This window comes from Protopterus annectens, chromosome 1.part1, assembly GCF_019279795.1.
Source record: "Protopterus annectens isolate FY-2018-M chromosome 1.part1, PAN1.0, whole genome shotgun sequence".
NCBI classification, from domain to species: domain Eukaryota; kingdom Metazoa; phylum Chordata; order Ceratodontiformes; family Protopteridae; genus Protopterus; species Protopterus annectens.
Window position 1 is genome coordinate 1,013,669,129 of NC_056726.1, and position 24,752 is coordinate 1,013,693,880.

Below are 24,752 nucleotides of genomic sequence, written 5' to 3' on the forward strand. Positions count from 1 at the left end.
AGGGGCCCAAGTAGACAGTGACCTCTCATTTGACACCCACGTTGCCAAAGTGGTTAGAAAAACATTTTACCTTGCACACCTCATCATGAAGGGATTCACATCCAGATCCAAGGATGTCATTGTACCCCTATATTCCTCCCTCATCAGACCCATGATTGAGTACAATGCCCCATTTGGTATGTACCTCACCCGGCATTTGCAACAGCTGGAGAGACCACAAAAGTACCTCACCAAAAGGATCAAGGGTCTCTAACATATGTCTTATTCTGCCAGACTAAAGAAACTTCAGCTCTATTCAGTAGCATACCGCCTGCTCAGAGGTGATCTCTGCCTGACGTACAAGGCCATGTCCAATCAGGATCTGATGGACATGCTCCACCTCAAAAAATCCAAATCCATCAGGACCACGAGAGCTAAAGACTTAAACCTCGGCACAAGTATGAATAGGACATGCTGGAGGGATAGATTCATAATCCAGAGGCTTCCCATGCTTTGGAACAGGATCCCAGTTCAGATTAGGCAGAGCCCTCACTGACTCTCTTCAAGAGAAATCTTGATGAGTGGATGGGAGATCGTAAGTTTACCCCAGGGGTCACATCTGTGTCACTGCTAGACAGGGGCACAGTAAACTAATTCTATTATATAAGGGGACCTTCATTGTGTCACTACTAGACAGAGGCACAGTATTCGAGATTTATTCTGTACATTTTTGTACCATTTCATGGGGTGGCAAAAGCCACATCACTATGGCTAGTCTTACAAATGCCCCAGGGCAGATAGCCTAGTACTATACTATGAAACTATGAAATTATTTAAAGAGAGGCATGATGGAACTCTCAGAATATGTGCCTGAGGTATGTATGAACCTAGCCTTGAGCAGCATTTTACAAGCACCACTAATGACATTGCAATACAAATAACAGATTATTGACTTCAACAATTGGCTTACCTTCTGGTGTCATTCTAAGTGTGTACAACATATATCGGCCTAGGAAGAAATGTTAAGACAGTCCTAACTCCTTAGCCAGGGGTAGTCTGTACCTATCTCCCACAAGGCTTACTGGCTAAATTCTTCTCCATCCCTGTACTGCCTTTTTAGGCAGTATTACACTAGTGAAGATCTAAAATAACCAAACAGACCCCAGATAAAATAAAGGTGTTGCTGCTAAATGCTAGAAAACTTAACAGAAAATTTCACTCCCTTCATAGGCTAGTACTAAGCTAACTGCCCTTGAGAACCATGGTAAGCCTAGCTAATTATCCCTTGTGAGACTCAAACCCTGCACCTTGTGTTTGTAAGGCAAACACATTAACCATTAGGCCACCCTCTTAACCAAGTATTCCTTCTTATTCCTTATTTCACCTTTCAACACGACAATGACCCCAAGCGTACAAACAAATCAACAAAAGAATGGCTTCACCAGAAGAAAATTAAAGTTTTGGAATTGGCCAGCCAGAGCCCAGACCTAAATCCAATAGAAATTCTGTGGAATGACCTGAAGAGAGCTGTGCACAAGCGATGCCCTTGCAATCTGACAGATTAGGAGCACTTTTGCAAGGAAGAGTGGGAAAATATTATCAAGTCAAGATGTTCCATGCTGATAGACTCCTACCCAAGAAGACTGAATGCTGTAATTAAATCAAAAGGTGCTTCAACAAAGTATTATTTTAAGGGTGTGCATACTTATGCAACCAGCTTATTGTACATTTTTTTATTTTTTATATTTCCAGTAACAGATTTGTTTGTTTTTCAGTTGAATTGTACAGGTTATAGGTCACATTAATGGTAGGAAAAGTTTTGAAATTATTTATTGTAGTCTCATTTATGTATATCACAAAATGTTGGCATTTTAACAGGGGTGTGTACACTTTTTATATCCACTGTAGGTACCTATAGGACCATCTCTTTGACCCCCCCCCCAACCTCAGCTCATACCTCCTAGCTTTTCAGTATGGAATCCCTATGCATTAAGCCAAACACCATTCTCCTAGGAGACTTGAACTAACCTTCCAGTAAATGGGAGACTTATGTATCCTCAAACATGTATGCCCAGTAAAAAATCTGTAGACCAGCTGCACCCTAAGCAGGGGGCGATCAAATCTTTACAAGTATGGGAGAGCTTTGCTCCATACTGATTGTAATTTCCTCTCTTGTCAAATTGGTCCACAGATTAGTCATAGTCACCTTAAGACTGAAGCTGGATCATTCTCCAGTATCACAGTATTCACAGATATACCAAGCCTAATCTAAAGCTGACTGATGAGCCGGATACATTTCCTTCCATCTCGATGACTTAACTGATTATCTGGAATCTTTTCCTGCAAACTTCTATGCATGTGTAAATAGCCGCATGGATGCATCTGTCCTCAAAAGTAAGTACAATGCCAAATTTAAAAAGAAATCCATATGTTGGATCACTAATATAGGCATACTTGTAATTAAAGAAAAAACTCTTTGCACGCAAAAACAAATTTAACTCTCAAGATGCCAATAACACTCTTGTTAAAATTAACACAGAACTCTGTACAAAGCCACTAAATCCAGATATGAGGGACAAATACCCACCAAACAAGGATAATCACAAAGTGTTCTTTAACTATTAGAAAGCTTAGAAACAATGTCCAGCACTGCACAAAAGTAATACTAAAGGATATTACATACTCACATAAACAGGACATAGTCAGTCTAGTAGGGAACAAACGTCATTAAAATTCATACCCCAACCTCAGCTATATTCCCAGATCTCATACTTGCATCTACAATCCCCTTCAAGTCTCTCAAGAACAAGTCTTCAAGATGCTATCCAAGACCAAGAACACTAGTTCTATGGGGCGGGATAGCTTACAAGGTTTTCAAATGGTTAACCTGAAATATGACTTGGGAGACCTTCTGTAGAGGTTATTCAATGTCATCCTCCAAACATGCTTCATTCTGCATGAATGAAGGACAGCAGCAGTCATCCCTTTGCACAGAAGTGTGTTATTTCATTTAGTTTCCAGGGTAGAGCACTGATCTCCATGGACCTTTTTCAAATTCAGCCTGGGGGCAGTGACTGGTTAAGTGACTTTCTCAGATTCACACAGTTAGGCAGTGGAAGCTGAGGGAATCAAACCTTGCACCTCTGAACCACGGGAAGAACTTGTTAACAGCTTCTTAATCTTCTAAGCCAATTGGTATCAAGGGACCTGGATACTTACATACCGTTAAGCCTGACCAACCTCATCTGTAAGGCTATGGAAAGGATAATTTTGAATTAATGAATAAAGGCTTAAGTGACATACAAACTCTTGACCCAAGCCAGTTCAGATTTGTCAAAGGCAGATCCTGCCTACTTAACCTGGTCGAGTTCTTTGAGAAGGTTACTGAAATAACTGCTAATAAAGGAACCTACACTTTGAACAGAACTCAGTACTTGTCTTTATTAGTTTGTATGTTTGCAGTTGATATGTAAGGCTATGGAGTGCATCATCAAGGACCTAATTAACAAGGATATAGGGAATCTCCAAACTCTAGATCCCATGCAATTTGGTTTTGTGAAAGGTAGATCATGCTTGTTCAACTTGGTTAACTTCTTTGAGTCAGTCACCAGAGTCCATACAGCCTACCTCGATCTAGCCAAGGCCTTTGATGCCATTCCCCACTCAGGAATTATTGATAAACTTACCAAACTAGGCATCAACCCCTATATCACTAGGTGGATTGCAAATTGGCTCACAGATAGAACCCACAGTTTGAAAGTACTGGACTCCAAGTCAGACTGCCGACCAGTCACGAGTGGAGTCCCACAGGGATTGGTCCTGGGTCCTCTCCTGTTTGGCATCTACTTTTCAGAAGTCCAGGCCAACATGGAGGGATTCTGGCTGACCAAGTTCACAGACAACTGCAAGCTGGGAGCCATTATTAACTCCTCAAATGATGTAGACATCCTACAGAAAGGCCTCACTGAGACCAACGACTGGTGTTGAAACCATGACCTTAAGCTTAATGCCAAAAAATGTGTCATCATCCCCTTTGGGAAAAACTCATTTCTCACTAATTACCACATCGATGGGAGCCCACTAAACACCAAAGGTGTTATAAGAGATCTGGGGACACAGGCTGACAGCAACCTCTCCTCTGACCACCACATTGCTACTGTAGTCAGAAAGTCCTGTGTGGCACATCTCATTACCAAAGGTTTTGCATCCAGGAAGAAAGAGGTCATCATCTCTCTCTACTCTTCCCACATTAGACCAATCATTGAGTATAATGATCCATTTGGCATGTACCTCACTAGACACCTGCAACAGCTGGAAAGGCCACAGAAGTACCTCATGAAGAGGATCCTAGGCCTTAAAACACATGTCCTACATGGACAGACTCAAAAAACTCCAGCTATTCTCTGTCTCATATTGGCTACTAAGAGGCGATCTCTGCTTGACTTACAAAGCCATGTCTGACCCAAATCTATTAGAAATTCTACATCTAAAGAAATCCCAATCCCTCCACACCACATGCTCCAGAGACCTCAACTTTATTACCACAATCAACAAAACATGCTGGAGGGACAGGTTCATAACCCAGAAGACTGCCCAGGCTCTGGAATAGACTTCCCATACATGTCAAGCAGAGCACCTCACTGGCCCTCTTCAAGACAAATCTTGATGAGTGGATGAGAAGTAGAAAGCTCACTCCGGGGATCACTCCAGTGGCTCTACTTGATAGAGGCACTGGGAACTAATGTCGGGTGGCATGATGCCAGGGCATGGGCTAGGCATGTAAAGACTCCAGGGTCATTAGCCTAGTACACACTTATGAACCATAAGAAGGACTACTGAATTATTTTTCCATAAAGGACGGATATTGAATTACCTCCCACAGGCACCTGGACCCAAGTGAACAAGAAGCACCGCAGGACTATGAGAGAAAGAATCGTCTACCACCACAGGAGAATTTTCCCCAAAAGCTTCTCCTCATACACAGGCAAGCGGGTAATAGTTTTTATGTTTTAACCCCCAGTGACTCCCAAAATACTGAGTTTCAAAACTTGCCACTACCTTGACAAGGGCCATTTTTATTACCTGTTGAGTAAGGTTATTGAAATAATGGATGAGGGCAGATTCATATACACTTCATACCTAGACCTTATAAAGGTATTTGACACCTTCTCACAATCTGGTATTGTAGGTAAACTTTCCCAGTTAAATGTAAATCCCAGTATAACTTGTTGGATAGCAAAATGGCTCACAACTAGAACCAAGGAAATTAAGGTGAGTGACTCTACCATCTTCAAAAGATGTGTCACTAGTGGTGTACCCCAGGGTTCAGTCCTTGGGCTACTTCTATTTGTCATTTACTTCTCAGAGTTAAAGCAATATGTTTATGGCTGACCAGGTTTGCAGACAACTGTAAACTTGGTGCCATCATAAATTCCACAGATGGCACCAAAATCCATGAAGATGGCCTTTTCCAAATAAATATTTGGTGTCAAAACCATGGGCTAAGGTTAAATGCCAAGAAATGTATAATCATTTCCTTTGTGAAACATGACTTCACCTTTCACTATCACATTTACAGCATACCCCTGAAAGTTAATCCCATAGTCAGAGAACTCAGAACCTGTACCAACAATGAACTGTCCTTTGAGGACCATGTAACTACTAGTGTGTGTGTGTGTGTGTGTCTTTCGGCTTTTCCCGGTTAGGGGTCGCCACAGCGGAACTCCGGTCCGCTAATAATTGGCAGTAGAGTTTTACATGCTGGCTTGCCGGGCCTAACGCACAACCTTCAACGAAGGAACGCCCATTCACGCATGTCGTCACACAGTAGACGCTTTAACTGAGAATCGAACGGGCAACGTCTAACTGTGAGGCGACAACGCTACCGCAGCACCACCACTGCAGTAGTCCTTTTACATTACACACCCTATATCTAAAGGTATTGTATCTAAGTCCAGGGATGTAATCATTCTAATGTACTCTGCTCTCATCTGGCCAGTCATTCAATGTAATAATACTCCAGTTAATATCTATCTGTCCAAACACGTGACAACTGGAGCAACCACAAATGCTTTCTCACTGAATATGTCAAGGTTCTAAATCACAAAAACTATGCAAACCATGTCAAAGCCTTGCCCCTGTTCTCAATATCATGCAGGCAACTAAGTGACCTCTGCCTCTTTTATACAGCCTCAGTACACTCTAACCTGTCAGAAGTATTACATATTTGAAAGTCCAGTGGTAGCATCAATGATCGCTTAAGAGATTTTAATCTCTTTTGCAGCATAAATAGAACATGTTGGAGAGATAGGTATGTATCACAAAAAAAAATCTTCCATTGTGCATAATGCAAAGTACTTTTTTTTTTACTCTGTTCAAATGTAATTTGGATGAATGGATGGGAAAGCCCTAATTCACCCCTTGTTTATCACCCATGTCCATCGAGAATATAGGTTTTTAAGTAAGTACTAGGCTAGTTGCCCTTACAGGTCATTGTAAACCTAACCAATTTCCCTCCAAGGTAAGAATCAAACCTTGTACCTTATGTTTGTAACTAAATGTACTAATACTTGCAGAGTTTCTGGCCTTCATCTCATTTTCTTTTTGCATTCTAACAGAGCTGAAATCAAGCTGTGGATCAGTGTGTAGCCATTTTGGAGGAACATCCCTGTTCAGTAACCTTTGACCTTTTTCTGTTCTTTTTTGCATTCTTTTTACTGCTTGCTGTTTTTCCTCTCATTGAGAAATGTATTTATTTATTTAGTTGACATTTGTTTACCAAGGAAGTCCAACTGGACTAGCTGTCCATTTTCAGCGGAGGCCTGGAGAGAAAAGCTCCATATTACAAATTAACAAGCACGCATTTGTTATAATGATTATACAGAGTAAACAAATAATGCATACAGAAAAACAATGTGCAGTATATACAAGGATGCATCAGTTAGTTGGTGTGTGATCATATGTACACTGGACAGTAAGTAAAAAAAAAGAATACAAGCTAGCTGGGTAAAATTGGGATAAATTTTGGAAGAGCTAATGACAGTGAGAGAGAGGTAGCAGAACAGAGAAGAAATGGGTATATAGAGAACTGAGTGTGTGAAATGAGGTTAAGAGTTAGTAGAACTGATGGCGAGTTAGTAGAATTGATGGTGAGTTAGTAGAATCGATGGTGAGTTAGTAGAATTGATGGTGAGTTAGTAGAATCAATGGTACTGTCAGCCTGGGGTTGTGAATGAGCAGAGCTGCTTGTCAGGTAAGTGTACTTTGAGAAGTTGTTTAAATTTGGATGGGTTGTTGGTATTTCGAATATGTTGAGGAATGTTATTCCAGTTCTTCCATGTGTGAAATGGAATGGGCATTTTGAAATATATAAATTATAATGCTGTTTCTGCTTCTGCCATATTTTTCTGTTTACCCATTTTCCTTGACTGGGTAAATTTTCAGGTTAACATTTGTATCGACAGCGAATTTTCAGAAGTTTCTACAAGAAAGATGAATATCCACGGGATCATTAGATTTTGTTTTCCTTTTATGTTGTCTGTCTTTCTAATGCTCTTCTTTGGATTTAGAACTTTAATTCGTCCTCAAAAAATTCTCTGTTAACTCTGTTATTAATTATCCAGTGTTTGATGATTGAAACTGAAAGCCTGAATTTTTAGTATACTTTCAAGTATTGAGCTGAACCTCACAGTACAGAACACCCTTGGTTCCCATTTGTCAAAACCAGGAAGTAGCTTATAGAATGTTGCCATCTATGCTGTATAGTTTGGTTATCCTGCTGTGTTTCATAAACTTGTTTATAGGTTCATAGATTAGTACTATTCTAACTGCCCTTGTGAGCCATTTTAAATGTAGCCAATTACCCCATGTAAGAATCAAACCCTGCACCTTGTGTCTGTAAGGTAAACATCTTAACCATTGTACCAACCTTGAACTTGCTATTTGTTCTTATACCTTACTCATTCAAATAGTTTGCCCATAGAAGAAAACTAATATCTACCTCCCTTCCACCTGCATTCATTCTTATGATGCTAAGGACTCAATGCCTACCATAATAGTCTTAAATTCTCTGTCGCCTAATTTCTCTTTCAGTGTCATCCAAACAGTGGATTCTTCCAAAATAAGTTTTTTTTCTTCTACTCTAGGGTCAAGTGTCACCCTCAGCTGAGTCCTTTCTCAGCTTCTGCTGTTGCTAATGTCTTGGAAAGATTCAAACTCTGCCAGGACAGCATTCAATTTTTGGAGCAACGCACCTAGAAATGTGTAGAACTATTCCAGTGACAGCACATCTGAGCCTACAGTGGCTGATCTGCTCTTTATTTTTGCACCATTTCGGGCGGTGATGCTTGTTTTCCTGGTCTCTTAATGGGAAAAATAGAGAGCGTGTAGAATATCGATCACCTGCACCATTACGTAAGCTGCCTGGTTTCTAGGTCCATAACAGTACCTGCATTTGTCTTCCAGAAAACTGCTGTTTTGGAGTGTGGCACTCCATCCTCATTATCTGTTATGTCTGATTGAGTTACTGTAGCTTTCTTTGTTATTGAATTCTACATTTTTGGATAATATTACCTTTTCTTTTACATTTGAGTGCTCCCTGCTCGTGTTCTATCTGCCCTGTTACATGCATTCCTATTGCTCATATGGTTGCTTCTTACTGTCCTTTAATACCAAACCACTGCTGTAATGACCAGAAGGTTTCATGGAACTGTTATGTGAAAGCATCATCTTGTTTGTCACCAGGAAACTTCTGTGCCCTGGTCAAAACTCCTGTTTATAGCACAAGTACTGGTTATGGCTAAAAAGTAATGCTGAAGCAATGACTAAACATCTCAGGATCCACTACTCAACGTATTGTATAGGAATGAAAAGTAACTTTGTTTCATCGATGCAGTACACGGGTTATTCAATACAATTCTCATAACAAATATATATAATTAATTACAACTCTTGAATGACCTTCCTCTGGATGATATAAAAATCCCACTAAAAGCGACCTTTCCTTGTTCAGAAATCAGTATATCTATAGTTATATGGCTGCTATGGCACAGTTTGACTTGAGTCTTTGGCTGAGCTGGTGATATCTCTTTCATTAAGTTTTAATATTCTAAATTATTCTAGCTACCATTTACCCTGTTTTTAAGTTACTCATTTGAATAAACCAGTATAGTGTTCTGTTTTTATGAACAATCAAATCAATCTAATTTGCCTACAAAGTATTTTTCTTCTTGTCCTGACAAGTGTTTTCTCTTCTTCCATTGTTCTCAAGAACGGGTTTAGAAAAGTGACTTTGCATATCAATGACACATCGCGCTATTATTTTTTTTTTTATTTAATGTGAACTATTTCATTCCTCAGTGTGTATGGAACTGCCTTTAAATATTAATACTTTGATTTATTATGTCAGAATATGATCATACTTTCTCTGGGAAGATAATTATTGAATTGTAATCCTCTTCCTAGGATAGTGACAGAGACTGCTACTTACTGTAAATCCTCTTTGTTTAATGTTTTAAAGTGAAATACAGATGTCCATGCTTTCATTTTTGTGTTTGTATTATCCCTTGAGGCTAATCAAAGTATGGAACTTCCCCAGTAGCTTTACCTCAGATAAATGGAATGATCAACGTAACTGTTTTACACTTGATGCAGTGTCACATGTACATCCATTTTCATGTGTATACATGTATACACATATATGTGGTCAGCTTCCTTGCAGGTAGTTAGGAGGACAAAGCCTAGAAAATATGTACTTTTTCATGGAAATTATTTGCTAATTCACATTTTTCTTTTTTTAGCTGAAGCACTTCCATTCAGAGCTGCTAACCCAATTGGAGCACAAACTGGAGCTGGACATCAAGTACCTGACGGTAAGAATATGTTTCAATTAGTGCAGTATATCGTATACTGCCGAGTTTGATTTTAGTAGGGCATAACTGTATCACAATCTATGCATTGTGCTGCTTATACTAATGTGTCCAATTAGTTTATTATTTAGTAAGTAAAATGAATACCGTATGCAATTTGCAGCACAGTGAAACATAATTTATGTGGTACTGAAAAATATTTTGTTTTGCTGCTTTGTTTTCCTGGGAATTGCAATGAAAGAAAAAAGGACCCAGGTACTTGCTAAATACACATTGATTCTAAAACTGTTTATTACATGTCCACTGAAATCACAGTTGACATTAAAGAATTTAGTAGCTTATAATTCAGCTACTGCAAAATATATTGTCATCTGAGCAAGATGCAATGTCATTAATTACAATAAGTTTGAAAGATAGGTGCAATAAATGTTAACATTAACTATGAAGAAAAATATATTCTAGGTAATATAAGATATGCCCAAATTTAAAACACAGTAAAGTATCAACAGAAATAGAAATCCAGGAGGTAAGCAATAAATAAATAAATAAATAAAAAGCAGAATAACAACAAACTGAGAGCAAGTCTGAGGCATAGTGCAAGTCTGTAGTCCAGTACACAGTTTGTCAAAATACTGTAACTAGTGTTAGTCGCCAAAAACAAAGCTTCAGTCAGGCCCACTGTTAGTGTGCTAAACAGTGCGAACAGTTTAGGGTTCAGAGAAGCTGAAGCATGGCAACTTAGTTATCTTGCTGCCGTGTATGTGTGAGTTCACTTTGTTGTAATGAAACTTGCTTGTGTCTAAAACATTCGTCATGGCATGCAGCCAGATTGTGACTATGGTATTACTCCTAAATGACAGCAAAAGTAAAATCTACCAAATTTCTGTTAGATACGCCTTCATTAACCGAGAAAACTGAGGCAAACTTTGTAATTCTTGCTGTTTTCTTTCTAAGTACTAAGCAGGTACACCAAAACAGAAATCTGCTATAATGGATAGGTGCTTCCATGTCATCTCTGTTTGTGTCCTGCTGGATATGGGCATCCTGAAGTAGTGTAGTAAATGCCTCATTTTCATTGACAGCCATTTAATTTTAGAGCAGACAAACACCGTATGTGAGAGATGTAGATACAATGTCATTGGAAGCAAAGCTTTCACATGCACATATGAAAAATGCAAACCAGGTTGTCAGCACTATCCTCAAAACACTTACTACCAACACTAAGGAACAAACACACGTTTGACCCATATAAGTGGAGGTACTCACATGTAATTTACCCGAACCTCCAAGACCTCCTAAAAGCATCTCTCAGTGTTCCTGTGCACACTCAAAAAAGACAGCACCTCGCACAACACATAACTCTGAAAATTGTAGTAGTTCCACTAGTCTCACTTCCAAGCCCATAAGGCAACACACCCCAACCAGACATTCTATTTATTGGGGATTCCATCGTAAGACATACTGATGTCCCCCTTACCATTCCAAACAAGTAGAAGACCACAATGAACGTCTGCCTGGACCCAGGATCCACCACGCATGCACTTAGGTCTTTAAACAACAGTTACCAGTATGACATAGTTATAGTCTATGTGGGCATAAACGTCCTATGTCGTACCTCACTGGACTATATGAAGAGACATGATGGAGCTCTCTAACTATGTGTCCCAGGTGGGTATTAATCTAGCCTTGAGTAGTGTCCTGCCTTCACAAATGATGATGCCATAGTACCAGCAAAAATTGATTGAATTCAACAGTTGATTTAGTTTCTGTTGTCACAACAAGGGGATCCAATATCTTCCAGCCTAGGGAGATATAATCGAGAAACCCATGATGCTTTCCAGAGATGGTTTGCACTTGTCAACACTTGTCTTCTGGATACTGACCAAAACTTTATCTATCCCTATAGTGCCATTTTTAGGCCTTCTTAATTTGTTAAACCCTCCAACAAAAATCACTCACAACCACCTAAAGGTACTTTTGCTCAATGCTAGGAGTTTAAATAAAAAACTGCACTCCCAGGAAGCACTGCTCACCCTGGACAGTGCAGACATATGTGCTGTCAGGGAAACATCGTTCAGAACCATGGAGATCACCCCGGCTATCAAAGGCTGCAATGCCTTTCATACTTTTCAATCCCCCTCATCTCAGGATTAAACAAAAGTAAGAGGTGTCTCATAGGTTCATAGGTTGGTACTAGGCTATCGGCCCTAGGGCCTGTACAAGCCTAGCCATAACAATTCCCTGGCTATTTCTTCCCACACTATTTACTTCCTTGGACCACTGTCTAGCAGAGTGACTGACGTGATCCCTGGGGTGAATTTCCTTTCTCCCATCCAATCATCAAGGTTCCCTTTGAAGAGGGCCAAAGAGGTGCACTGCTTGACATGTATGGGCAGTCTATTCCAGAGTCTGGGGAGTCTCTGGGAACCTATCTATCCAGCATATTTTGTTTATTGTGATGACAAGGTTTAGATCCCTGGAGTGTGTAGCTCTGAGGGATTGGGATTTCTTTAAGTGTAGCATGTCCAACAGCTCTGGGTTTGACATGGCCTTCTATGTTAAGCAGAGATCGCCTCGGAGTAGAAGATATGCGACAGAGTATAGCTGGAGTTTTTTAATGTGGTCAGCATAGGGCATCTGCTTTAGGCCTGTGATTATTTTAGTGAGGTATCTCTGTGGCCTTTCCACTTGTTGCAGATATCTTGAGAGGTACATACCAAATGGAGCATTGTATTCTGTAATGGGTCTGATGAGGGATGAGTGCAGTGGGACAATAACCTCCTTTTTTCTGGATAAAAAGCCCTTAGTGATGAGGTGTGCCACATAGAAGGTTTTCCTGACTGTTGTGGTGATGTGGTTATTGAAAGTGAGACCACTGTCCACCTGTGTCCCTAAGTCTCTTATCACACTTTTGTTGTTTAGTGTACTACCACCTATTTGGTAATTCATGGGTACATGTTTTTTTCCAAAGGGGATAACTATACATTTCTTGGTATTGAGCTTGAACCAATAGCTCTGGCACCAATCATCTGTTTCTGTAAGGCCCTTTTGTAGAGTATCCACATCATTTGGGGATTCAATAATGGCTCCCTGTTTGCAGTCATCTGTGAACTTTGTTAGCCAGAGTCCATTAGTGTTGGCCTGTACTTTAGAGAAGTAGATGCCAAACAAGAGAGGTCCCAGGACTGAACCCTGAGGTACTCCACTTGTCACTTGTCTGGAGCTGGATTTGGAGTCAGCTACTTTTACATTCTGGGTTCTGTCAGTAAGTCAGTTGGCAACCCATCGAGTGACATAGGGTTTAATGCCCAGCTTAGTAAGTTTATCTATGATTCCAGAGTGGACATAAAGGACAAGTACACCACTAGACTGGTCCAACAACATGACTTGCTTGAGCTGCTCCATGCCCAACTAACCACAGGTGTGACCCCCTATCATATCCTAGCTAGCTACAGATCTCCTAACATGAGTCTGGAAAACCATATCTTGTACCTAAACCTACTGGAATCTCTCAACATTCAGCCTAACACCATACTTCAACTACCCATCCATAAAATGGAAGACTTATATGACCTATAATTCACTTTCTCAGAGGTTTTTGGACTTTAGCAACGCAAACAACCTGGAGCAACTAGTTAGTTCCCCAACTTAGAGGTACAAATATCCTAGACCTGGTACTCTGAAGCATGGGGGGATGCTGCTCCCTTCTGTGTATTAATTCCTCTCTGGTAAGATCTGGCCACAAAATGATCTCCTTTAGTGTTAAAACTAACCTAGAACCCCCATCAAACCCCAAACCTGTTAAGAACTTTGCTAAGGCCAATTACTGCAGACTAAGTGACAGCTTATTAAACTCCCAAGCCCCCGTAAACCTGGACAACACTGAGATCTACTCTGTGCTGTACACAAAAGTACTGTACAATCACATTCATAGCTGCATACAGGAGGCAGTACCTGTCGAGTCAAACCTATGATTACTGGCAAAAAAAAAACACCTTGGTGGACCCCTAGCATATATAGGCTATTCAACAAAAAGAAAAAAAATATCTTCGCCAAAGCCAAGATGGCACAGGCAAAACAATGCAAAAAGGCACTCACCAGTCTAAAGAAACAAATTAGAGAGCTAGGCAAAGATAGCTTTCAAGGTGAAAGATAACCCAAATGTTTTTTTTTAAATATGTTCGTAACCTCAGGAGAATCAGCAATGTGCTGAGTTAATCATGAATGGCAGCACTTACACCCAGCCTGAAACTATAGCAAACTTGCTGGCTGTCAATTTAATTTCAAACTTTGTCTCCCATTACCTCTTACCATACCCAAAACAATACCCACAACCATCCCTTTACTGGTCATTATGAGGGAAGAGGTGCTTGCTGTGCTCTCTAAAGACAAAAGCACAATCTCCATGGATCCTGACAACATTCCTGGATGCTTCTTAATAGATTAAAACATGATCTGTCAGGGTGACAGCCTACAGATGGGCTTTGTTCCAGAGGAATGGAAAACTGTAACAGTCATTCCTCTGCACAAGTGGGGCCCATCAGCTGATTCAGGGAAGTATAGAACCATAATCCTGACCAGACTTATCTGCAAGGCCATGGAGAGAATTATTGTAGACTTGACCGATAATGACCTAGGAAATCACCAAACTCTGGACCAGACTCAATTTGGCTTTGTCAAAGGGAGGTCTTGCCTGCTCATTTTGGTGGACTTTTTAGAGAAAGTCACCAGGACCATGAATGAGAGTAAAATCGTACATGCCACTTATCTAGATCTAGCCAAAGCTTTTGACAAAATCCCACATTCAAGGATCATAGAGATTGCTCTGTTAAACATAAACCCCTACATTATCAGGTGGATAGCAAAGTGGCTCACTAAAAGGACACATCCAGATAGGTGAATCCACTTTTGATAAGAAAACTGTTACTAGTGATGTCCCACAGGGCTCACTGTCGGGACTCCTCCTGCTTGGTATATAATTCTCTGAAGTGAATGCTACATTGGGGGCCTCTGACTCACCAAGTTTGCCAATGACTGAATGATGTTGACATCTTACAAATAGGCTTAAAAGTGACATATGATTGGAGCCAAAACTATGGTTTGTGACTAAATGCTAAAAAATGCATAATCATGCATGGTATGGTAAATCAGATATCTATGCAAATTATAATATTGATATCACACCCCTAAATGTGTATCCAGTGCTGAGGGACCTAGGAACACAGATGGATAGTAACCTAAATGTTAACCACCAGGTAGCTACGGTAGTGAGGAAATCCTTCTGTGTGGATCAAGTTATTAGTAAAGGCATAGCATTAAGGTCAAAGTAAGTCATAGTTTCATTTTACTCTGCCCTTATCAGGCCCTTAATCAAGTACAACGCTCCCTTCTGCATGTACCAAAGCAGGCCCTTACACCAACTGGAGCCACCCCAGAGATTTCATCACTAAAACAACAATGCAAAGCCCAAGACATATGTCTTATGCTGACCGACTGAAGGCCCTATCCCTTTACTCCATCTGATACTGCTTATTGAAAGGTGACATAGGCATGACATACAAGATAATCTCTGATCCAGGCCTGATGAAAATGTTACATGCTCACAAGAAAGATTATATGAGGGTTATGTGTTCCATGAACCTGAACCTTGTTTCTGACTCTAACAGAACTTGTTGGAGACAGATTTATATCCCAAAGGCTACCTCATCTATGGAATAAACTTCCCATCTTTGTGAAACAAAGCCCAACCCTCACTCTCTTCAAAAAGGATTTGGATAAATGGATGGGGAACCATAAATTCACTGCTGGGGTTACTGCCCATGTCTCTTATGGACATAGGTAGTCTGTAAAATGACTCTGGGATCCAATACCAATGACCTACAACCCTGATACTACCCCGTCCCATATCTGGGGCATTAAGATATAATAGTGTAATTTCGGGTATTATTGACTGGGCTTGTAAAAGTTCTTGTGCTATTAGCCTTGTAATCACATTTGAACCTATTAACCTATGAGCGACAAAGGGTGAAAATAGTCCATAACAAAGACTGACTTGTGAATGCTGTGTTTAGATGGAAGCCATGCTGTCAGTGAGTAGATTGTATGTCTGATGGCATTCAAAAATTGTAGACAGGTTTTTCCAACATTTTCTCTAGTGGACAAAGGCTTTCAACAGGCCCCCAATCAAAAGCAGCATAAGAATGTGAAACTTTTGGTAGAGGGATGACAAGTGTGTGTTTGAAGCTGTTGGAAATAATTGCAATAGTATGCAATAAGTTAAAATATGTGCTAGGAGCATTTCTCCCCGGGCCTCCGCTGAAAACAGGCTCTGTGGAACCTAGTCGGACTTTCCCGGTCAACAAATGATAAATAAATAAAGAGTTAGAGACGATCAAAAATTGTTCTGAACTTTATGAACATCAATGTAACTTGTTTTGTGTGTGTAACTTTACACCCCCTGGGCTGAACTTGACAAGGGCCCATCTGGATCAGTGTTCTACGCTGCTTAACCAATACAGACATACATGCATAAATAAATAAATTATACTGTAACTGAGAATGCAGGTAGTAAATTAGTAGGTTGTATTTATTAGTGATTTCTCTAAAAAGCTTCTCAGTAGTCTTAGAGGATGTAGTTTTAAGATAAGGAGGAGGGTAGTTAAGAGTTGTGCAGAGGATCATGGGAATGATTCTGTTAGCGATACTGAAGAGTGTGGGAGTAGTTTGTTTGGGGGAGAAATGTTATTACTGATGGCATCAACAAGGCTACCAGAGAGACATATGAAGTTGAGTTTTTTTTAAATATTTAATTGGTGCTTAGAGATTTTGTAGTATTAGAACATTTTTCAGTTTCCATGGAGAGTTGCAAAGTGCTGCATTTAGGCTTCACTGTTTTTTTATATGAACAGAATGTTTTTCTTTCTGAAATGAAAGAATCTGGGTGTTGTTATGAATATATTTCCTAATCTTTCTGAACCTTATGTCTGTTTGATTAAGGACCTTAGACTAAGTGTAGTCAAAGAACAATAGGCAGCTTCAAAAATGTTCTTCATCTTAGAAGAAGCTTGTTTTTTTTTTGTATTAGGATATTATAAATAAGGACAAGGCAGAGGTGAGATTGATACATGAATAAATTCCTGAATACTCAACTAATTGAAGTTCATTCTCAAGAAGGAGGTCAAAATATTCAGGAAACTAAAAAAATGAGGTAATGTACATGGGGATAACCATTTGAAATATCAGGACCCGCACGAGGGAATCCTGTAATGTGAAGACTGAATTGACCATGTAAGATTCCTCAGTGTTCTAAATGAGCTCCCTATTATCAGAAATGCCATTTTTTTTCTTTTTTGAAGTACTTAAAGCTGCCAGCGATTCCTGGATATCATCTGGTTCGACTTGTAATCTCGTCATTTGGATGCTACTTTGATTTTAGGTTTCATGGCCTTGGTTCCTACCTTGTAGGCTGTAGACAAAAACTTGTTGTCTCAGTCTCTTACCAAGTTGGTTTCCCTTCATATATTAATTGATGGTTAGCTGAAATGTTAGAACTCACAGGAGTGATAATAGAGCTGAAAATATTGAGATAAAATAGTAAGATATTCCTGTCCAGGTAACTGACTGAACAATACATCTGCATTCATGTGCATTCATGAAAGCCCAGAAACTCATTTATTTTGTGTAACTTTAACTACCCTTCAGAAAATACGGACACCTGTCCCTCCAATGTAGAATGTGCCCCAAAATTTCTAGACTTAATAAATAAAAAATCCATTGAGCAACTGATAAGCAAAACTGTTAGAAGACACGGCATTCTTGACCTGATTCTTACAAACATGACTGCCTCTTGTGCTAATTCTGCGGTATTTCCTTTCCCATTGAAGTCTGAGCACAAACTTGCGACCTTCTCCTTAAACTCCTAGTAGTCTGTACAGCTAAAGACTATAAATGTGTCAACCTCAATTGACTCTGTGATAAAACATCAAAATTCAGTTCTGACTACACCACACCTGACCTTGGTACAAAAGCAAGCTTCAAGTAAGGAGTTCTAAATGCATTTAAAAAAAATACATAGAATTAGCAGAATCTACTAGAATCGGATATCATGGGAAATTCAAAAGTAAACCATCTTGGTGATCCACTCCCATAAATAAACTCCATAATAAAAAAGAACCTGTTAGATTTATATGGCAGATCCACAACCTCTCTTAAAAAAAAAAAAAAAAAAAGTATATATATATATATATATATATATATATACATATATATACATATATATATATATCTATATATATATGTATATATATATATATATATATATATATATATATATATATGTATATATACATATATATATTTATATATATATATATATATATATATATATATATATATATATATATTTTATATTTATATATATATATATATATATATTTATATTTATATATATATATATATATATATATATATATATATATAAAGCCTTGCTAAAACAACTGAAAACCACTATCAGGTTCACTAAATGTGCCTGTGAACTTAAGCTGGGCAGTGAAGCCAAAGATAATTATAAATCTTTCTCTACGTATTTTAGAAAACTGAGAAACAATACCCAGCATTGCTCTGAATGTATTTAAAAATGACACTTTCAGCTCCGAAGTCATTGCCAACATCCTTGCAAACAAGTTCAGTGCAACATCAACAAGAGATTTCTATACAAAAGCCTCAAAATACTCAAAACATTGTCTCTAAAGATCATTTTCTGAAAATGCCTTCCAAGACCAAAATAACTCCTGCATAGGATCCGACAGTATACTTGGTTTATTAATAATGTTAACACGCCCTTGTCAACCCAGTCCTTAAACTGTTTAACTTAAGTGTAGTCACTGCTTTTATCGCTTATGAGTGGCAGACACTGCAGTCATGAAGCCCCTTCATAAAGATAGGGCTATAATTACCTGGGTTGGTTGTAAAACCATGTCTTTTAAGCCTCGTTTGCAAAGTCATGAAATGTATTATGACTGACCTCAGTAACTTCTATATCAAGAATTTTGTTTAACTTGCTCTTAACAGTTTGTCTTAATGTGGGGAGGATTCTGTCTACTGAATCTGGTAAATTTCTGTGAAAATTGTACGGAGTCTGTAAACAGTGGTCATGCAGTACACAATGCGTATGTTGACCTCATCAAGGTCTTCCTTACCATTCCTTATGCTGGCATCATACAGAAGCTAAATGCTTTAAAATTTGTCCTGGATGTGGTAATAACAAACTCCTGAAAGACAGAACCCACACAATGTGAGTTGCAGAAATCTTATTACAATGTATGGAATTGACCATTAGTGTCCACCAGAACTTGGTGTAGGGATGACTTCTTTTTAGTGTGTACTTCTCAGATCTCTAATCAGTGAGCCAAAACGTCTAGCTAACAAAGTTTACAGACAAATGCAAATCGGAGGTTAAGTCACTCTCTGGCATGCAAGAACCCTCACTGGTAAACTATTGGTTTACTAAATAATAGACTGAAATTGAAATCTAAAATGTGTAATATTGTCAATTTTGGCAGACAACCCCTTTTTTCATCATGTTATATAGATAACATACCACTACAAAATGAAAATATAGTTAGCAGCCTATGAAATGGGGTTGATAATTTCCTTTTATTTGACCATCATGTGACATTGGTTGTCAGGAAGATCATTTATTTAGCTCTGCTAATTGAAAAAGGAACATCTTTGACGTCTAAAGTGGCAATTACTGTCTTATACTCAGCACGGATTAGACCAATTATTGAGTACAGTACTCACTCTGGGATATATCTCACTAAACATATCATGCAATTAAAAAGATCCCAAAGGTTCCTAACCCGAATGATCATGTGATCATAGACCTAAATCTCAGAGCAATCAAGAGAGCTGAAAACAACATCTCTTTATTCACGTAGGTTTTTAAGTGGTGATCTAAGTCTCATTTATTGTGCCATAAGAGACAGTTGTGTTGGTCCTCCTGTTCCTCCACAAGTCCAGTGACTCCACCAGTACTAGAACCAATGACCTAAATCATTGCTAACAGATCAGTAAACAATGGTGTAGGGACAACTTTATAACTGGGAACCTCACAAACTTCTGTAATAGACTCCCATTGCATGTTAAATGGTGCACCGCGTTATCTCCTTTAAACATAGCCTGGATGGGTATTTGCAAATTTACTCTGGGTTTGACGGATACGGCCCCCCTGGAGAGAGGAGGTGCTGTCTGAGGAAAGGATAAGCCAGGTCATAAATGGTCATAAAACTAAATGGCCTTGGAATATCTATGACTATGTGAATTTATTAGTTTTACTGTATATTTTCCAAATGATGAGGCTTCTTTTGGTATAATGTTTGAGTAACACTTTATTCATTTTTAGAAGTTTTGGGAGTTATATGCTTTGTTGTAAAGTATTGATAGACGTGCATTATTATCCTGTGACATATTCTAGAGTGGAAGCCTTTTCTGCAAGATTTAAGTAATCTAACATTGTTTATCCTGCGACTCAGGCAACACTAAAAAAATATCAACAGGAATATCGCACAAAATCAGATTCCATTGATAAATGGTCATCAGAGTTGAAGAAGTTAAGAAAAAAAAGCCAAGGAAGCAAAAATCCTCAAAAGTACAGTGACCGGGAAGTGCAGGTAATGATATGACTGCAACTTACAGAGATAATGTCAGAGACATTTTAAATAGCTCTGCTGTCATTATCAATTATAGAAAATAAAGTCTCTGCTTAACAATATTTCTCATGTGAAATTGTTCCATTGTTGTTTGTCTTCACTAATCCATAGTGCCAATTTGATACAAAATTCTAATCTGAAATCTAGTTTATATTGTTTGATGCCTTTTGGTGAAAAGAGATATTTTAAGTGGTAAACTTTTCTTGTTTGGACCAAGCTATCAGAAGTTCCCACCACTAAGTTTGCATTCTGCACTAGTCATAATCTTTCCAGTTTGGTCTTTGAGAGGCACATGGTCTGTGCAAATCTGTTGTTGCATTTTACCTCTACATGGATATGCTGTATCCAAACACTGTAATATTTGTTAAAATGTGATAAATCAGATATAAGTGAGCATAATTTATAGGTAAGGAGTAGACTAATAGCACTTGGTGACCATTTTAAACCTTGCCACTTTCCCTTGGTGAGAATCAAGCCCTATACCTTTTGTCTGCAAGGCCAGCCCCCAACCCGTTATTGTGTTAGATATGACTAGAAACATTAATGGACAGATTTCAATTTTTTAATCCCTGTTTCAAATGAGGTAAGTATGCATATTGTTTGAGTTAGTGAGGTAGGCTGGAGTGTACAGGGAAATAGTTGCTTTCCATATGTATTTAGCTGTACCCCCCCCCCCCCCCCCGCTAGCCATGCAGTAAGCTCTAACCAGATGAGGTAAAATCTTACCTTACAGATAACAGAGTCCCTAGCTGTATAGGGCAAGAAATATCAGTAATATCTCTTATGGAATAGGATGAGATATCTCAGAAATGACAGCTTATGTGGGATTTTCTAACAAACCTTTAAACAATGCAAATTCTACAGAACAAGGAAAACTTTAGTTAAGAAGCTCTGGACAATGTGAATTTGTTTGTAATAATTCCAGGAAGCCCTAGATAAAGGGTATTGTAGCTATGCATGCTTAACAATTAGTACAACTTGTAGGCAAAGCAGTAGCATGGGCTATTGAGACTCTGTGGATCTTGCTAGGAGAAACAAAAATAAATTAGTGTACAAGGCAGACAAGCAGTGGTCTGTGGCAGCATGGATCATAATGAGAGCTGAGTGGCCTAGTGGGCTAATGCACTATACTATAGTTGACAGGGTCCCAGATTTGAGACTTGGTGTGGGTGATTTTTTTGGGTGGGAGGTTGTCATGCATAATGGTTAAGGTGTTTACCTTACAGACACAAGGGGCAGGGTTTGATTCTCACATGGGGTAATTGGCTAGGCTTAAAATGGCCCACAAGGGCAGTTAGCCTAGTGCTAATCTATGAACCTATGATGTCTGCCAGGTGTTTTGTGTTAATGCATTCTCTGCCTGTTCTGTCCACTGATTCCTATTACTACATCTCCTCCTCTGTTAGCTCCAGCTCCTTAATCTCCTTCTTAACATCAGTCCTAGTCTTTCTCTTGTCTGTTGTACAGCATTTTATGATCCTGATTTCCTGTTCTATCTGCCTATTTCACCCAGTTCATAACTTTCAACCTGTTAGCACAAAAAATCTAGACAAAGACAAAAATAATGGGAGGATGAAGCCCCAAAATAGGAGCAAATTTTAAATATTGCTCTTAGAAACTTAGAAAGTTGCTAGAATAAAAGGTCTTGTGTTACCATGCATTTTTTCTGAAGGATATGAAGTCTGAAATTCAAATGCCTGTCATTATTTAGTGACTTCAATTCTTACTTATTTGCCACAAAAATCCAGAAAACCACAAATTTTATGAGGAACAGATTCAAAAATATGAGGCAAAAATCTGGACATTCTGCAAATGTCTGGATAGTTGAGAGGTATGACACCCATCCACTTCCAGTTTTAACTTTGTTTTTTTTTTTTTTTCATTATGTTCATCCCATCTGATCCTAATCTTCCAGCTCTTGGCTCCTTCCGACTCTTCCTTCAGCCCTCCATTCCACTTGTACTAGCTGTAGCTAGGATGTGTTATCTACCTGGCTGCAAACAGGGCCAGAGCTCCCCAATAATCTTTCTTAGCTGAAGTGCCTCACATTTTCCCCTCTCAGTACACCACTCCACTCTCCACAGGTCTCTTGGACACACCATCTTCTTGCTTTTTGCTCAGCTCTCTTCACCTGCATTTATTTTTTTTAATTCCAACATTTTTAACTTGAATTCTTTTGCCACTTTATACTTTCCAAATGATTTTATTATCTGTTCTTTAGCTATTTTTTATCAGGATTGTATTGTCATTGTACTAAGAGGGTTCTCTAATGAATTAGGTTAAAATGTGACATATTTGCTGCAGTTGTTTTTGGACTTTCTCATGCACTCATATATTTGCTTAATTATTTTGTTTGCATTTTATTTGCTATATGCTTGCTTACAGCTGAGAAAAATGACTTACTGTGGTACAAGTGTCACAGAACGCACACCACATTTTCATTTTGATAATGTGTGTTTATAAATAAGCACATGACAGTTTAAAGCAGTAAAACAAAAAAAAAATAACAAAGATAAAGCTGGATACAACATTAAAGGAGACTGAACTAAACAAGTCTTGGGTCAGTGAATATCATCTTGTATTTGAAGTTCATGGAAAGACTGTACCATTTCCAACAGTGTTAGAATGTACAGCATTTTGCATGTTATAGATCTGAAAACAGGCAATGTAATGTCATGTTTCTGCAAAGGGACAAGTCCCACTATACCTCCAAGACCCTGCTCTTATGTTCTGAAGTTGCTTGAGCTCCAGTATGATTCATACAAGTATGAGAGACAGGTTAATATGGAGGCTTGCCACCCTGAGAAAAACATCTTTAAAGAACTTCACATTTCTGTTTTTTTTCTATGTGAGCTAGTTTAATACTGTATCCATTGATGAGTATTATTCAATTATTCAATACAATGTGCTTCGCAAGTATTTAGTTTAGTTCAAGTTGGCCCATTAACACAATAGGTAAGTAAATAAATATTTTTGCAAATAATGAGTTCAGCGAGTTATCCATAAATCAGTAAACTGATTAACAAATAGGTACATGAATAGTTGTAATTAATAAGTTAATCAAGTGGTCCTTATTAATTAATTAATTAATTAATTAGATGCTTCTTTTCAGACCTCTCAAACTGCAAGCATTAAAAATCATGGTGCTGGACGTTAAAATTCATTGCAGAGAGACAAAAGAGCAACATTTTCTTGTTTTTTCACAATAGAAGATCTTTGTATACTGGACCTTCTATAGTTAGTGGTATGAATCTTTGTTTAGACTTAGTTTATGCATTTAGTAAAGAATTTACTTGTAAACAGGTCTGACATTATGAGGAACATCATAAATCTGGGACCAAGGCTACATGCGACTGCCTAAATCATAGCGCTATGCCTAAATCATAGCATTCAATAGGTATGCGTCTTATTAAGCACGGCACAATATCACTATTTTTGTCAGATATGCACAGCGTATAAATGAGGAATGAAGGAATCAAACCCTGGATTAAAGAATAAATCTCATTATTAGTGCGATGGATGAGAAAGAAACATTTTGAAGTGAGTTGGATGAAGTGGTGATGACTGCACCCAAGGGTGAGATACTGGTGATTGGAGCAGATTTCAATGGGCATGTTGGTGAAGGGAACAGAGGGGATGAGGAAATGATGGGTAGGTATAGTGTTAAGCAAAGGAATGCAGAAGGTCAGATGGTAGTGGATTTTGCGAAAAGGATGGACATGGCTGTGTCAAATACGTATTTTAACAAGAGGGAGGAGCATAGGGTGACATACAAGAATGGAGGAAGATGCACACAGGTGGATTATATCTTATGTAGAAGGGCCAGTCTGAAGGAGATTGGAGACTGTAAAGTGGTGACAGGGGAAAGTGTAGTTAGGCAGCATAGGATGGTGGTTTGTAGGATGACATTGGTAATCAAGAAGAGGAGGATGAGTGTGAGGGCAGCACCAAGGATCAAGTGGTGGAAATTGAAAAATGGTAATTGTGAGGTGATGTTCAGGGAAGAGTTAAGACAGGCACTGGGTGGCAGTGAAGAGTTACCGAATAGCTGGGTAACTACAGCAGAGCTAGTAAGAGAGATGGCTAGAAAGGTGCTTGGTGTGACATCTGGAAAGGGGAAGGAGGACAAGGAGACCTGGTGGTGGAATGAAGAAGTACAGGAGAGTATACAGAGAAAGAGGTTGACGAAGAAGAAGTG

At 38.8% G+C, this 24,752-nt stretch overlaps 1 protein-coding gene across 2 annotated transcripts in view; it reads left to right on the forward strand.

The window, feature by feature from the left end:
* LOC122808740 (brain-specific angiogenesis inhibitor 1-associated protein 2-like) overlaps positions 1–24,752 on the forward strand; it is a 1,062,100-nt gene that overhangs the window by 514,573 nt on the left and 522,775 nt on the right. For both annotated transcript variants that reach the window (XM_044079751.1, XM_044079760.1), the window contains exons 6-7: positions 9,777–9,848; positions 20,378–20,515. In XM_044079751.1, coding sequence (XP_043935686.1) covers positions 9,777–9,848; positions 20,378–20,515 — 210 coding nt within the window. The remainder of the gene's footprint in view (positions 1–9,776; positions 9,849–20,377; positions 20,516–24,752) is intronic.